The 17,637-nt window shown below is 39.0% G+C and overlaps 1 protein-coding gene across 1 annotated transcript; it reads left to right on the top strand.

The window, feature by feature from the left end:
* The first annotated feature begins 2,967 nt into the window (after nt 1-2,967).
* Nucleotides 2,968-17,456, top strand: LOC108992211 (calcium uptake protein, mitochondrial). The gene is given in 8 exon segments (XM_018966690.2): nt 2,968-3,456; nt 3,578-3,645; nt 8,142-8,365; nt 8,537-8,620; nt 9,127-9,340; nt 15,908-16,204; nt 16,834-16,989; nt 16,991-17,456. Coding segments are annotated over 8 exon segments (1,542 nt in total). The 5' UTR covers nt 2,968-3,017; the 3' UTR covers nt 17,051-17,456.
* The last annotated feature ends 181 nt before the right edge of the window (nt 17,457-17,637 follow it).

Genomic DNA, 17,637 nt, shown 5'->3' with positions numbered 1-17,637 from the left:
GAAAGATAAGGAGAGAGAGACAGAATATTGAGGCCTGGCACTTTTCTCTTCTTCACTTTGCCTTGAAGCCAAAGAAAGTGGTAAGATAAAAATGATTGGGACTGAGACGGCGGTGTTTCGAAGAAATCTGTCCCGTCTATATTTCGTTTTTAAGTCCCGAATATTTTTCTTAAAGTTTAAACTTTTATATTTATGTAAGGCATGTGAATTCACATGTCGTGTCTGCTCAAGAAAACAACCGGCGGGAAAAGAATGACAAGTGACAAAGGGTTATCCACAAGAGTATCCGACTATGCATCCCCGTGAATGCCTTTACATCCACCTTTTATATATATAACCTTCTTAATTTCTCAAAAACGAATTTTAAATATTAAAATAAGAGAAATAGCATATTAAATGAACTGAACAACATTATACTTGTTTTGATAATTTTTTGAGCGATAAACTCGTTTAGATCCAAATGAACGACACAAAAACCATGGGACCACGATGAGGATGGGCTCTCATAAAAAGTTCAGAACTGTTGTGACATTCAAGCGGTCGCATCACCTCCCCCAAAACGGCAAAACCTCGCCTCGTCTTTCAACAATAATTCAATGAAATATGATCCTGTCCGTTGCTTGATATGACATGTCGATGCTATTTTAAACCGAGTTTTGTTACGCAATCTCTACCGCACTTCATATTTTATATTTTTTTAAATTTTTAAATTTTTTTAAAAATTATTTCAAATTTTTTATTCATTATTTATATAATAAATATTTAATAAAAAAAATAATAATATAAATTAAAAATAATATGGAGTATGAAGTATTAAGAGATTGTGAAGATTTTTTTACCAGGACTCCACCTTTGGAAAAAAAAAAAAACAAATCAGCCCTGAGTTGCACAAAAAAATTGGATCCAAACTCCATTTTAGGGGAAGACTGTTGAAGGCTTCAATATAATAAATGAGCTTATAATCCGTGCAATGTGCGGATTGTCATAAAATAGAGAAGTGATTGTAAAATATATCTAAATTTGTATATACTAAAATGGGATTTAGTATATATCCGAATACATAATTCTTTATAACCAAAACATTACAGAGTTGATTCACTCTCCATAGTTTCTGTCCTCTACCATCTTCTGCATGGCTTGAGTTTATTGAAACATAAGCATCCGTCTAATACTAAAATCTTGTACAACCCACAAAATATGGACATTAAAGCCAACAAACCTACCAACCAAATCAAGAAGTAAAACAAAACCATTAATCAAATATTTGCATATTCATTGCTTTTAGCTATCCAAATTTAACCATTTTTTTCATTGGGGTGTGCGGGGCTTGCACCTTCCAGACTGCCAAACAATTTATTCAACTACGATAAAAATCGTAAAGTCTTAATTAAAATGATAAATTCATTAATAATGGAGTACTTACAAAAATTGCCTAACAATTTATTCCAGGCATCGTCTTCTCAACAGTTAGTTTTTCTAATAAGTCGTCACCTTTCCCAAGCCCAGCGGCCGATGCTGTCATCAAAATGATCTGATTCTTGCATTGCTTGCAAACTGTGTACTTATCCCATGCAATAATCCAATTTAAACTTCAATTTTAGAATATAAAAACGAATGTAAAAGCTTTCGTTGCAAATAATACAATTTCACAAATGACCCGATCGATTGAGGTATGAAGAGGAAATCATGAAGAACTCTTCATTGAGAAGTCAAAATTGAAGCAAAAATTGTGTGTTAGAGTGAGAGAGGTACCGGGTTTTGTAGGGTTAAAGACATGGTTGTGTGAAAGAGGGATTCGATCGCATATGGCAGTTTCCATGGCAGAAACTTGAAAATGGTTGGTGAACCGTGAACATCCTGAAAATGGTAATCAACAGAGACAAATTCGAAGTTGGGCCCTACTTTTCAGATCTTCTCCTTTACCGTTGTTCCCATTTGGTGGGGCTCTCGATGTGGTGGTTGCAGTGGTTGGCAAAAGGAGAGGTGGATGCTCTGCTTCGTGGAGTTAAAGCATAGGCCTCTCAGTGATGGCAAACGGTAGCTCCACGTGAGCTCATGGCTGGGCTACGGCGGTGAGAAATATATGCTGATTAAATTACAAGAATTCTATACCCATACCAAATTGAAATGTATTAGCAAAATGCTGAGTAAAATGAAAATAAGAAAGTTTGGATATGAAGAACAGATTTTGGAACATTTCTTGATTGGAGAACTCTTGTTTGCAAACTCTTGTTCCGTACAACAATAACAATAGCACTGGCATGTTACATACAGGGGTCAAGCTGAGCGAGATTTTGCACCCTTTTTTTTTTTTTTTTTTCTCTTTTTCCAAAAGGCAAACTTGTATAACTCTTTGGCGCATTACTGTCATTTCTAGATGGTTTATATAGAAGTAGCGGTTTTGAAGAGGCTGACAGCGGTTCACTGTCAACCACAGTTCATGGTAGGGAAAACGAAGTGCTTGTTTTGTTTCATTTACTAAGTTTTCTAAGCAGAGGCTATCTTTTTGCTTTTGGGCTTTGTTTAACTGGAGATGTAGCGTAAAGTCGGTTATTCGTATACGATTTCCATGCGACATCACTACGGTTGACGTTTGGGAGTGAGGGAATTGTCGATTAATGCTGTCTAAAATTCTAAATGCCAAATCTAAACTTAACTTTTATATAATTAAATAGATTGTAATAAGCATAGCCTAGAAAGGCCATTCATTGGGTCTATTCTCATGTCGTCCATTATTGCTTTAATAAAATATGAGTTATGCTATACAGAAGTTTTATATTTTTATATATTATTTAAAAATATATAATTTTATTTTTTTATTATAATAATAAAAAAATAAAATTATATATTTTTAAATAGTATATACTGTAAGATTTATGTCTATAATTTTTCATAAAATATTGACGCGTTGGTCATGTGCAAAACGATCGTTTTGTAACTACCACCACCCCGCGATACTATCACTTTAATAACTGAAACAAACACAAAGGCTTGAGCCTCCCATCCCCCCCTACTATATGTACTTCTTTCTCGTACAGATTGATCGGTTTGTAACAAATATCCTGAGCACGATCGATCCCACTATGCGTTCCTCTGCGTCCCTGAAAATATCCGCACCACCATCCCTCCATCAACTCGCCCCGATTCAACCGCTTGGATTTCGTCGATTCTCTCAATCCGCACCTTCATCCTCTTCCCAGATCGATGCCTCAATCCCCGATACCAAGAGCCCTCTTCTCGGCTCCATTCTGAAATGGGCTTCGGGGATCACCGTTGGCTCTGGCCTAGCACTTCTTTGCTGGTCCTCTACTCCCGCTCCTTCTCCCGATTCCAATTTCGCTCTTTTCAAGAAGCCCTTGTTGTCTTTCGCTGACTCGTCAACGGCCACTGCTGAATCTACGGTTTCTGCATTTCGCAAATTAGCCTTACCTGAAAGCTCATACTACATCTTTGGAGGTGATGATGATGATAATAATGTCAATTGCCTTCCCTTTCTTTTTGGTTAACGATTAAGGAACCGAGTGCGTAATTTTGTGGATTTACTTCTGGAATTATTGATTCGTTACTGCGATTGCAGATGCATTTAGGAGAAAGATTTTCTTCAACTATGAGAAGCGCTTAAGGTTGCGGAGTCCTCCTGAAAAGGTATTCATAATTTTTTGCAAACACGCTGTTTCATTCGCTGCACGTAATTTGACTACTTTCAAGAGGGCTATAATTCTTTCGTTCTTTGGCCTAGGGCTTAGTTTTTCATGACCATTTATAAATTTTTAAAGCCTTAGCTCTGTCATGTGCTGAATTGCCAAGCAGTTCCGTGAACTTTAAATGCATTATCGATCTAAATACTCTGGAAGCTGTAAAATTATTTATATTATTTTGGCATAAATATACTTGTTGTCGGTGTCATTGTCGTCCTTGTTTACATTCATCCCTTGTTTAGCTATTTGCTTAACTCCACTTGAAAATCTTTTTTTTTTTTGATAAGTAATAATCTTTATTGATGTGAATGAAATTAGGCGATGTCCAAGTACACAAGAAATATACTAAGTGAGGCATGTAATTACATTCTAGTAGGCTAGAAAGAAAATAAAAACTCATGAACATTCCCTTCCTTCAATACAATAGCAGAAAACCACTGGAAAACAGAGAATACAAAAAAGTTTCAGATTTCCCCCAATGTATGCTCCTTGTTATTTTTTTTTTGATAAGTAATAAGGTATTTTATTTATCAAAGAGTAGGCATATCCCCGGTACACTGGAGGTATACATGTGAATACACCTAATTAGGAACTAAAACAGTTACAAGAAAATCATGGAAGCTGAGACCATGCAAATCTAAAGCAATGGCCCACATAAAAAGAGTCTTCCACATAAAAATCCTAAATTCTTCTGAGGAACGTTCATGATCCTCAAAAAGTCTATCATTTCTTTCACACCAAATGCACCAAAGAATACATAAAGGAGCCATCTTCCACATTGCTGCTATCTGTGGTGTCCCAGTAATCCCTCTCCAACTTGCTAGTAGTTCCACCACTCTTCCCGGCATTACCCATGCAATACCCATTCTACAAAAGAAATAATTCCAAACTTCTCTTGCAAACTCACAATGTAAGAGTAGATGGTCCACTGATTCACCACTATTTCGACACATACAACACCAATCTGTAATAATTAAACCCCGTCTTCTAAGATTGTCAATAGTCAGAATCTTCCCTAAAGCTGCTGTCCAGACAAAGAAAGCCACCTTTGTAGGTGCCTTACTCCTCCAAATGTTCTTCCAAGGAAAAAGCTGCCTCTGTTGTATGGTAGAAGATTCATAGTAGGAGCGTACAGAAAAAATCCCTTTCCTAGAAGGTCTCCATACCATCTCATCTTCATTTGTGACAACCATATCAGCAGTATACAGCAAGTTAAGAAACTCCACCAGCTCCGCCACTTCCCAATCATGAGTATCACGAGTAAGGCTAATGTTCCATTCTTGTATGCCATTAGTAATAACTCTCAAGTCAGCCACCATAGCTTCTTTGTCCCTTGTAATTCTGAAAATAGGGGGATAAGCCTCCTTCAATGCCGTGTCTCCCATCCACACATCATGCCAAAAGCTAATCCGATTGCCATTCCCCAAACATAGCCGAGTATGACGAACAAAGGAGCACCAACCTTTCCGTATGAACTTCCATAGCCCCACACCATATGCCCCCCTCCCCTCTCTAGAGCACCACCCCCCCCGAGTACTTCCATACTTCATGTCTATCACCCCTTTCCACAAAGCTTCCCTCTCCTTATTATAACGCCACAACCATTTGCCCATTAGAGCCTTATTAAAAGCCCTCATATTCCGAACGCCCAATCCTCCATCTCTCAAAGGGGTACACACCTTATCCCATCCTACTAAATGAAATTTAAACTCGTCTCCTATTCCGCCCCACAAGAAGTCCCGATGAAGTTTCTCTATTCTATTTGCAATGCTGATGGGGAGAGGAAAAAGAGACAAAAAGTATGTGGGAAGATTAGATAGAGTACTCTTGATAAGAGTGATACGCCCGCCTTTGGTTAAATACAATCTTTTCCACCCAGCCAACCTACGCTCTATTTTCTCCACCACCTCCTCCCAAATTGTTTTAGCCTTAAAAGGAGCCCCCAACGGGAGACCGAGATACCTCAATGGCAACGAAGAAACCACACATCCCAAAATGTTCGCCAACCCCCTAATGTTACCAACATCTCCCACCGCAACCATCTCCGTCTTAGCAAGGTTAATCTTCAACCCTGATACCGCTTCAAAACAAAGTAAGATAGCCTTCAAAGCTTGAACATGACCTATATCTGCCTCACAAAACAGCAATGTGTCATCCGCAAACAAAAGATGTGAAATAATGATGGACCCATGATTGTTATCACCCACAGAAAATCCTGAAAAAAATCCCCCATCTACCGCAGCCGACACCATTTTATTTAGAGCCTCCATGATGAGAACAGCTCCTTGTTATTAAAGCACCTGTCATTCCTTTCCAACCATAAACACCACATTAAGCACAAAGGAATAATCCGCCACACGGCTGCTAGTTGGACACTACTATGAGGTCTATTCTAGCATGCTAATAGGTCCACCACACTCTTGAGCATAGCCCAACTTAGCCCAGCTCTACTAAGAATACCAGTCCAAAGCTCCCCAGCCACCTTACAATGTAAGAGCAAGTGATCTACCGATTCCCTACTCTTTTTACACATGTAGCACCACTCCGTGATCATCATACCTCGTTTTCTTAAATTGTCAACCGTCAAGATCTTCTCAAGAGCAGTTGTCCAAGTAAAAAAAGCAACTTTAGATGGCATACCTTCCATATACTCTTCCATGGAAAGATCCATGGAAAGAAAGTAGGCTGTAGAACTGTCAAAACCTTGTAGAAGGATTTAACAGTAAACTTTTCTTTCCTCGTGTGGGTCCACAACATACGGTCACCCCCATTGGCCCCTAGCTTTGCTGAATACAAGTAACTGTAAAAATCTGCCAGCTCTTCTAGTTCCCAATCCTGAGCATTTCTTGTAAAAGTGACATTCCAAGTGACCATCCCATTGGCACGATATAGAACTTCTGAAACTGGAGCTTGCTGATTTCCAGCCAAGTTAAAAACAACTGGGAAAGCCATGCAAAGAGGACTCTTTCCACTCCATACATCGAACCAAAAGCGGGTACGTGTTCCATCACCCACCTCAAATTTGAGATGTTTTTCAAAGGTATTCCACCCCATCCTTATGAATTTCCACAGGCTTACTCCGTAAGACCCCCTACTCTCCTTAGAACACCATCCCCCCCCACACACAACCATACTTATGATCAATAACCTCTCTCCACAGCGAGTTCCCTTCCATATGATACCTCAACAACCACTTCCCTAAGAGTGCCTTGTTAAATACACACAAATTTTGCACCCCTAACCCCCCATTCGCCAATGGACAGCTCACCCTTTGCCAACTCATAAGGTGAAGTTTGGATTCCTCCCCCATTCCACCCCACAAAGAAGCTCTAAACAACTTTTCTATCCAGTTTGCCACACCCACCGGATATGGAAATAGAGAAAGATAGTAAGTGGGAAGGTTGGAGAGAGTGCTTTTGATAAGGGTTAATCTCCCCCATTTCGATAGATATAGCCGCTTCCAGCCTGAAAGTCGTTGCTCAACCTTCTCTACCACTCCATCCCAAATACTCTTTGCTTTGAAAGATGCCCCCAAGGGGAGTCCAAGATATTTCATAGAGAGAGAGGCAATTTTACAACCTAGTAACTCCGTTAAAGAGGCTATATAATTCACCTCCCCCACCGGAACCAACTCCGACTTCCCCAAGTTCACCTTGAGTCCCAAAACAGCTTCGAAACACAACAAAACTGCCCTTAAGGCTTGAATCTGACCACTGACAGCATCACAAAAAATGAGCGTATCATCTGCAAAAAGTAAGTGAGAAATGGAGCTGGTATTACTATTGCTGCCCACTGAAAAATCAGCAAGAAATCCCCCCCTAACAGCGGCCTCCACCATACGACTCAATGCCTCCATTACAATAACAAAAAGGAAAGGAGATAGTGTGTCCCCTTGTCTCAAACCCCTGGAAGATTGAAAAAAACCACAAGGTCTTCCATTGACTAGGATCGAGAACTGAGCGGTTGAGACGCAATGTTTAATCCATTCACACCATCTATCCCCGAAACCACATCTTCTAAGCATATAAAGGAGAAAATCCCAACACACATGGTCATAAGCTTTTTCCATGAAATACCTAGATTTTCTTTGAATGTGTGTCATGGTTTCACCTCTCCTTTTCTATACGAGATTAATTGAATTATGTATTTTGGAGTCATAGTGTGAATAGTACTTGGTTATAAAGTTCCACTATGTAATGACCTTTCTTTTGTTCGAATGTAATGACCTTTCTGTACGGCATTATCACTTGTAAAAACGAAATTTGGAAAACAGTACTGTCCTTCGGCCTTGGCATAGACCTGTAGTCTATATGTGTACATGACCTTACAGCCTATACTGTAGGTTGAATATATCAAAACATTATTTATTTTTTTCATAGTTTTGTTTTTAAATTTTTGCATGCACCTCCCCTTGACAGTGTCTTGTGCCTTACTTGACTGAAGGTTTTTGAGTACTTTGCATCTTTTCGGTCACTGGAAGGAGAATTATTTATGAAACCAGCTGACCTAATGCGGGCAATTGTTCCTGTCTTCCCTCCATCTGAATCCAACCTTGTCAGAGAAGGATATTTGAAAGGGGAAAGGAGTCCTGGAGAGTTACATTGTGATACTTCAGATTTTTTTATGCTTTTTGATGTGGACAATGATGGACTCATATCTTTTAAAGAGTGAGTTACTTATTTGTTATTCTTTATTATTACATTATTATTGTTTTAGTTTCCTTTTTTTTTTTTTTTTCTATTTTTAGGGGGTGTCAATGCAATATTTAGTAAGTTAAGTGCATTGTAGAATTTTGCTTCTTTTGAAGTTTTCAGTTCTTATGATTTTCACTTTAACAGGTATATCTTTTTTGTGACACTACTCAGCATCCCAGAATCAAGCTTTTCTGTGGCATTCAAAATGTTTGACATTGACAACAATGGGTTGGTACTAATGCACATTAATATTATTTAGCCATAAACTGGATGTGTCATTTATGCATTGGCATATAAATGCTTATTATTTCTTGTTAGTTTTTGTTGGGTTCTATGGTAACAATTTATTATTACTTAATATTTGATACTGCAATATTTCCAAGGAACGATTCCAATTAGGGGTTTTACTATGATAAGAGAATGCATTAAACAAACACCGCGCTTCATTATCCTTTCCTCTGATATACACTTGTAAAGAAAAATCTTTCCTCTAATATGATATATATATTTTATATTAAAAATTATATACACTTATTATATACCATTCTTTGTGACTGATATTTGCGACATAAAATACACAACATCAAATCTTTGAACTAATGACATTTTAAGGTGTTATTTTATGCGTGATTGTTATTAATTATCTTTTACTTCATTTACTTAACTCTTTAGCCTGTTTTTCTTTCTCCTTTGTCTTCTTCTGCATACTTTGGGCCTTCCATCTCCATATATAGAGAGATAGATAAGGAAGAATTCAAGAAAGTTATGGCTATGATGCGATCTCATAACAGACAAGGGGCTCAACACAGGGATGGGCTTCGAACTGGGTTAAAACTCAATGGTTCAGTAGCAAATGGAGGCCTGGTGGAGTATTTCTTTGGTAAACATGGAAATGAACGACTCCAACATGATAAGTTTTTCCAATTTTTGCGAGATTTTCATGATGAAGTAAGTCCCCTGCCCCTTCTCCATGAATTTTTAATGTAATTGTAACTTATATTTTAGTTCAATAGTGGCAGATTTGCTTGTTACCATGGGGTTTTGTCCAACCTAAAATTAACAATCCAAACGTAAGTAACCTAAAGGTTGAGATGGTGCTAAAATCAGTGATCTAAAATTGTAGTCATAACTTGTAACACCACAATGGAAGACCCAAACCACATGACCTATATTCCAAAATGACTAGTCAATGATATAATTGGAGTCCCATTGGAACCTTATAAAGAGCAATAACTTCTCATTCCAAAGCAATGTGGAGATCCCATATACCACCTACCATTATCTTTATCATATAGAGAATCACATAACTAATAACTGAAAGATAGAGATGAAGCATATTTCATTTTATAATTCATCATGGCACAAATTATAAAGATAAATTTTGATTGGGACTTTACAATGGATAGATGATGAAAATCAGATATGTATAGAAGCAGTACTATAGCAAGTTCTAACTTCCAAATTAAAACCATAGATGAAGTCACATTCATTTATACATTTGCAATGCCCTTTTTTACCTGAAAATACTTTGTATTTGCTAACATACATCACCAAGAAAGGAAAAATATTGCTAATGTCTACTTAGCTAGATAAGATAAGGAATAAAGTAAACATTCAAAATATTAAATGCCAGTGAACAAAGTACATGCACTTATATGTGCTAAATGCATCACCTCAATAGGAAATAAAATTACTGCAAATGTGAAGAAAGTTGGGTGTAAAATGAAGAGCTATGGTGTTAGGGAGTTTTCTAATTTAATGTGTATTTATTGTTTTTAGGCTACAATAGTCTTTGTACACCATGATGATCTGTATGTTCTGAATTCAAAGAAAAGCCTTATCTATATTCATTGCCAGCTATAAACAGAAATCCAGACAATTGAAATTCTCTCTCCTCTCTATTCTCTCTCCGTACACTCTTTAATTTTTTTCGTAAGTTGGCTTGCGATGTTGTTCATGGGCGTTTGATTGAGTGTTTCTTGCATGTATGGGAAGGGAAATGGCCATGTCAAATGCTGTTATTATTGAACTTAAGGTATTTGAGGTAGTAAGAGATGGACGATGGGTGCACATTACTAAAAAAGGGTGGAAGTTTGTGAAAAATCTTGGCTTGGAGTTAGCCGCGGCACGTTGGTTCACCAAAGCGTTGGAGGATTGCCTGAAGGTGGGGGGAGAAGGGAGTTTTATACAGCACATCGGGAAGGAGACGGGGCTTCATAGCACAAAGGTATTCCAACTCCCAAGGGGTGTTCATGGCTTTGGTGGAATACAAACAAGGGGGTCCCCGAAACTGTATTCTCATTCCTGAAGACAGAGATGGGAGGGGATGGAGAAAACTAGTGGAGGTTTTGAAGGAGGCTGGCAGAGAAGGCCGTTTTGTTGGGTCGGCACCACCAGCGACGACGGCAGCCCTATATCAACCTTCTGCCTGGTCGTATATGGAGGCTCTGCAGAAACCAAGGTTAAACTGTGCTCGAGGACCTATTAGGCTGGGTGCTAGCTCTGGCCTACGAGGTGGTGTGGCCGTCTTTGTAGGGGCTTAGTGTAATGGGGATGGTGGCAGGGGAGCTGTTGGCCTTAATAAGGAAAGTTTGCTTCTGGCTTTGTTAGAGATGCAATCTCAAATATATGAGTTGCAAAGTAATATTCTAGGTATGATACGGTGCGTTGAGGAGGATAAAGGGTGGGGAAGATATGCTGCATTGAGGAAGTCAAGGGGGGTGGGTCTAGCACAACGGTGCCACCACTTGACCCGACGGTCTTAGAGGTTGCATAGAAACTCTCGCCGGTCATCGGTGACCCATCTGGTGGTGCGTTGAAAATGTTGCTGTCGTCGTAGGTGGAAAAGGGAGAAATCATGGATCATGAAGCTGATAAGGGAAAGGTGAGTGATGTGGTTTGTATTCCGTTTGTGTCTGCGGTTTCTCTAGCTAATGAAGTGCAGTCGATGGACCCAGTTTCTTTGTTATTCAAACCCCTTCATCCAGTTGATCTTCTGCACCCCAAGATGAACATTTACTCTGTTTCGACATTTTCTGGAGATTTATGACAGGAGGCTTCTTGTGGAGGGGATGTGGTTGAGGCCACGTTACAGATGGAATTATATGAGGGGGAAACCTTTGATGGAATTCCGTCTCTTGCTTCAACCAAAAATGCCTTAGATTGGGTTTTAAAAAAGGTTGAAGACTTACAGGCATGTTTGGGGATATCTTGTGAAGGGTTTGAGGAGTGGTTTAAGGCTATTCTTGTTGCCATTGAAGCATTAAGAACTACGACTTTGAAGTCGGCAGCAAAAAATGATAGGGAGTTGAAATGTTTAATATGCTCCATTAATTATGATAATAAAAAGGGAAGTGTGGGGAGGGACATGTTGAAAGGAGGGGATCTTGGTCATTAAATGAAGCCTAAAATCCTCTGTTGGAATGTAAGGGGGATTGCTGATGTCAACAAGCGTCTCCGTATTAGATCTCTCATTCGAAGCTGGAAAATTGATATTGTATGTCTTCAAGAAACTAAGCTGAGTTTTATTGATAGAAGCATCATTTGTAGTTTGTGGGGTTGTGCTTTTGTGGGGTGGAGTTATCTTGCTTCGTTGGTGCTTCAGGAGGTGTGTTGTTGATGTGAGATAGGAGGGTGGTGGAGTTAGTGGAGGATTGCATTGGTAATTATTCTGTGGCTGAATCTTTTAAAACCATTGAGGGTGGGTGGCGATGGGCTTTTGCAGGTGTGTATGAGCCTAATGTGGATAGGAAGAGAAGGATTTTGTGGGAGGAGTTGGCGGGTTTGTTTCACTTGTGGGATGTGCCTTGGTGCTCGTGTGGGGACTTTAATATCGTTCGGTTTCCCAGTGAGAGGGCGGGTGCAACTACTTTATTTGTGGCTATGGAAGAGTTTTCGGAGCTGATTTTTTATCTGAATCTTGTGGATCTTCCATTGGCAGGGGGTTTATACTTGGTCTAACAGTAGAGGGGGTTAAGGTTGGATAGATTTCTAGTCTCTCCTTCGTGGAAGACTCACTATCTGGATTTATGTCAGAAGAGGTTGCCCTGTGTTTGTTCTTATCATTATCCCATTTTGCTTGATTGTGGTGGCTTACTTGGGGGTAGACGCTATTTTAAATTCGAGAATATGTGGCTTGTAGTTGATGGATTTGTGGAGAAGGTTAGGAATTGGTGGGTATCTTACTCCTTTTCTGGAACTCCTAGCTTTATTTTGACAGGTAAACTTAAAACTCTAAAGTTTGATTTAAAGAAGTGGAATAATGAAGTCTTTAGGCACACTGAAGTGCAGAAAAATCTGCTTTGGGATGGGTTGCATGCTTTGGAGGAGGGGGAGGTAAATGAGGAGTCACTGTTAAGGAAGGAGGAGGTAGTGACTGAAATTGAGAAGGTTTTGTTGATGGAAGAAGTTTCTTGGAGGCAAAAATCAAGGGTGCTTTGGTTGAAAGAGGGGAATAGTTGCACTATGTTTTTTTCACAAGATGGCTAATTTACATAGGCTCAACAATGCTATCAAGGTACTTCATTCCGGTACCAACGTGCTTCACACCCCTGATGAGATTCAAGATCACATAGTGCAGTATTATGAAGATCTTCTAACTGAATCAAAGGAGTGGCAACCTAAGTTGGATGGTCTGAATTTTGACTAGCTGGATTTCTGTATAGTTAGCTGGTTGGAGAGGCCTTTTGAAGAAAATGAGGTGCTTCAGGTGGTGAATGGAATGTGTAAAGATAAAACTCCGGGCCCGGATGACTTCTCCATGGCTTTTTTTCAAGAGTGTTGGGATATAGTGAAAGTAGAAGTTATGCGGGTATTTCAAGATTTCCATTCTTGTCAGAAGTTTGAGAAGTCCCTAAATGCTACATTCATTGCTCTCATCCCTAAGATAGCCGGTGCTCATGAGTTGAAGGATTTCCGTCCTATTAGTTTGATAGGTGGAATCTATAAAATTATATCGAAGGTGTTAACTAACCGTATGAGTACGGTGATTGATAAAATCATTTATAAACCTCAAAAAGCTTTCGTTAAGAGACGTCAAATTTTGGACTCGGTTCTGATTGCTAATGAGTGTTTGGACAACCGTATAAGGATTGGTATTCCGGGGGTTCTTTGCAAGCTTGATATGGAATAGCCATACGACCACTTGTACTGGGATTTTTTCTTTTATATGCTAAGAAGATGCAGCTTTGGGGATAGGTGGTGTGGATGGGTTAGACATTGCGTTTCGACCGCTTGGTTCTCTATTTTAGTTAATGGCAACTCTTGTGGTTTTTTTCAGAGTTCGAGGGGTCTGAGACAAGGGGATCCGTTGTCCCATTTTCTTTTTGTTTTAGTGATGGAAGCATTGAGTCATATGGTGGAGGATGCTGTAGGGGGGTTTTCTCTCTGGTTTTTCGGTGGGTAATATTAACAATGGTGCCACTTCAATCTCCCATTTATTATTGGCGGATGATACTCTCATTTTTTGTGATGCTGATAGTGGACAGATCCAAGCTCTAAGGGCTAACTTATTGTGCTTTGAAGTTGTCTTGGGCCTCAAGGTGAATTTGGGCAAGTCAAAATTGGTACTGGTGGGAGATGTGAAGAATGTTAACCTTTTGGCGGATTTTTTGGGCTGCAAAGTTGCTTCTCTTCCAATGAAATATCTTGGGCTTTCGTTGGCGGCATCGTTCACAGTAAAGAACATATGGGATGGTGTTGTAGAAAAGGTTGAGAAAAGACTGTCAGGTTGGAAGCGTCTATATTTATCAAAAGGGGGAAGACTAACCCTCATCAAAAGCACCATTTCCAACCTTCCTACTTATTATCTTTCTTTATTCCCTTTACCGGTTGGAGTGGCAAACCGGATTGAGAAGTTGTTTAGAGCATTCTTATGGGGTGGCATGAGAGAGGAGAATAAATTCCACCTTGTGAGTTGGCATAGGGTGTGCTGCCTGATTGCGAATGGAGGTATGGGGGTGCGAAATTTGAGTAATTTTAATAAGGCACTGTTACTTATCAAAAACAAATTTAATAAGGCACTGTTAGGGAAGTGGCTATGGCCAATGGAATGAGACTCATTGTGGAGAGAGGTTTTGATCGAAAGTATGGAGGTGATTGGGGGGGATGGTGCTCTAAGGAGGGTAAGGGATCTTATGGTATGTGTTTATGGAAATATATTAGAAAGGGGTGGGACAGTTTTGTAAAACATACCAAGTTTGAGGATGGAAAGGGTGCAGGAATTCTTTTTTGGTTTGAAGAATGGCGTGGTGAGAGAGCCCTTCATTCTATCTTCCCGGTTGTTTTCAGCTTGGCTGGAAATCATCAAGCCGCTGTTTCATAAATGTTGAGCCGTGCTAATGGGTTTGTGCAGTGGAATGTTACTTTCATCAGAAATGTACAATATTGAGAACTTAATGAGATTGCAGATTTTTTCAGTTTCTTGTATTCTTGAACTTAGGAGGAAATGCGAGGGATCGAACGTTGTGGAAACACACGGGGAGCAAAAAATTTTCTGTTAAATCTTATTATAAGGTGTTGCATGGCCAGCAGCAATTCCCTTTTCCGTGGAAGTGTATTTGGAGGGCATTTGTGCCGTCTAAAGTTGCTTTTTTCACTTGGCCAACTGCATTTAGGAAGATTTTGATGATTGACAATTTGAGGAAACATGGCATGGTTGTTGTGGAGTGGTGTTTCATGTGTAAGAAAAATGATGAATTGATTGATCATTTACTCTTACATTGTGAGGTGGCTAGGGAGTTATGGGTTGGGGTTCTTTGTAGAGCTGGGTTGAGTTGGGTTATGCCAATGAGAGTGGTGGATTTACTAGCATGCTGGAATAGGCGGCACAGAAGCTCTCAGTTGGCAGCGGCGTGGAGGATGATTTATTTGTGTATTATGTGGTGTTTATGGATAGAAAGGAATGAGTAGCGTTTCAACGACAAAGAGTGAACTGTTGAGGATATTTGGAAATTGTTTGTGTCTACTTTGCTGTAGTGGTTCTCAGCTATTGTCTTCAAGGGAGGAAATGCTCATGAGTTTTTGTTTTCTTTTCTAGTTTCTAGAATGTAATTAGGTGCTTCTTTTGTATACTTCCTGTGTGCATGGACTTTGCCTAGTTTCATTAAATAAAGCTTTTCTTACTTATAAAAAAAAAAAAATCAATTTTAAACTTTGCAAGTGTGATTTGTAAGTGATTGTTGGGAAGGCATAAAACCTGGAAAATCTAAGTGTGCATTTTACTCTTCTCCTCTCTAAAAGAATAGTTTGATGTCAACTTAAGTAGTAGTTGACATCATGTTGATGTCAGAGGTGAATAGGATATTGATATTATTTTCAATCAAGTTGTCTTTCTCATTTTATTTGGGGCAATCTTGGGAACGTATAAGTAGGTTGCACATGTGTGTCGCTCTTGAGATTTCCTGTTTTTAAGTTACCACAATCAATATCATTGTTTTGATTTTCTGTAGATTTTTTTATATTTTCTCTAAATGCTGCCTTCAAGTCGTCTGTATGAAGATAAAATTTATTTTGCAGATTCTGAGATTGGAGTTTGCTCATTATGACTACAAATTACGGGGAACTATATCAGCTAAGGATTTTGCATTGTCCATGGTTGCTTCTGCCGACTTGAGTCATATAGGCAGGTTGCTTGATCGGGTTGATGAATTGAACAATGTTTCCCAACTTAGGGATGCACGCATTACTTTTGAGGAGTTCAAAAATTTTGCAGAGCTACGCCAAAAACTGAAGCCATTTTCTTTGGCCCTTTTCACTTTTGGAGAAGTGAATGGCCTGTTAAGAAGAAATGACTTTCAACGAGCTGCCTCACATGTACTATACTTGTCCTTGTTGATTTAATTCTTCTTTTGTGGCTCTATTTTGTGACTTTTCTTTTGAGTTCATTTTGTAGGAAGGCCTCTGCATCAGTAGTCATGAAAACCTTGCTTAAAATGAGTAGCACAGTGCTTGCTGTTAATTACTACCTCATTATGTACAACACCCAATACGATTGTGCATGATGAGCTCCTACTGTTGGATATCATCGTGGAAGTCCATTTTATTAAATTATCAGGCTGAGATGCTCCAATAAAAAGGGTTGGGGGACTTTTTAATAACTGTGGGTGCTTAACTTTTGGCTTAAGCCCGCGACACCTGCTCATGGAATTTTCAAAAAATGCATGAAAGAAAGGTGTCCAGATTGCACATATTGAACCCATCATTTTTCTTTTTTATCATGTGGTCTTAGGATATTTGGACAATTCAGTAAGAGCCATAGAAAACTAAAATTTGCAGAATGCACAGAAAAATTTCCTACAATCTCGCATTGTTTTTAATCCTTACTGCTAAATGTATGTACTGCTTTGGTTCAGATTTTCTGCAGTAATTTTTGTTCAATAGCCTTATTTCTTGTTTCCTTCTGGCTTTATTTTACTTTAATGGCATTATTTATGCAATATCAGGTGTGCGATGTACCCCTCTCTGATAATGTGGTTGAAATCATTTTCCAAGTGTTTGACACAAACAGTGATGGAAGTTTAAGCTACGATGAGTTTGTAAGAGTTTTGTGCAATAGGGAAAGGGATATAGCTCAACGCGTGGCAGAAGGAATTCCGGGCTTTTTTTTCTTGTTGCCAGAACAGTGCAAATAATTGCTCCCCTTCTCAGGTTCTTTCTTGATGCATGCATGCATGCTGTGTTTGGGTGCAGTTTAATCAATAGTCAATAATCCTTCTGATAGCTTGAAGGATCACGTGTTGTAAATAGATGATTTATATTATTAGTGTTGACAGTCGTCAACTCAATATCTACCTGGGTGAGCTTTGAAGGATGCTTTCTGATAGCTGGAAGGCTCGAGTTTGTTGCAAATCAAAACAGGTAGGAGGTGACTAAATTCTTAGGAATTGTTTGGATCAGACTATGAACTCTAACAATGGAAGTATGCTACATTTTGTATCACAAAGTACATAGTCTTTTTTTTTTTGTTAAAAATGATATAACTCCTTGTATTGCAACGAAAGGGCGAGACCGAACTTTTTCAATAAGAATTGTTCGAATCGAATGTAGGATGAGGTTATGCATTTCAGCTTTTGTTGCCTATTTATGTTTTTGCTCCATTTTTTTTCCTGTTTGTTTGTTCGTCAACTGAATTAACTTTTATCAAGACGCAACACCCTCCAATGGGGAGAGTAACATAAATGGTGAAGTCCATTATTGACTGATAGATAATCTTTGTTCTTTCTACTTGCATCTCTTGTTTTTATCTT

The sequence above is a fragment of the Juglans regia genome, chromosome 11 (assembly GCF_001411555.2).
Source record: "Juglans regia cultivar Chandler chromosome 11, Walnut 2.0, whole genome shotgun sequence".
In the NCBI taxonomy this organism is placed as follows: Eukaryota; Viridiplantae; Streptophyta; class Magnoliopsida; order Fagales; family Juglandaceae; genus Juglans; species Juglans regia.
This window is presented reverse-complemented; position numbering and strand designations above follow the sequence as displayed.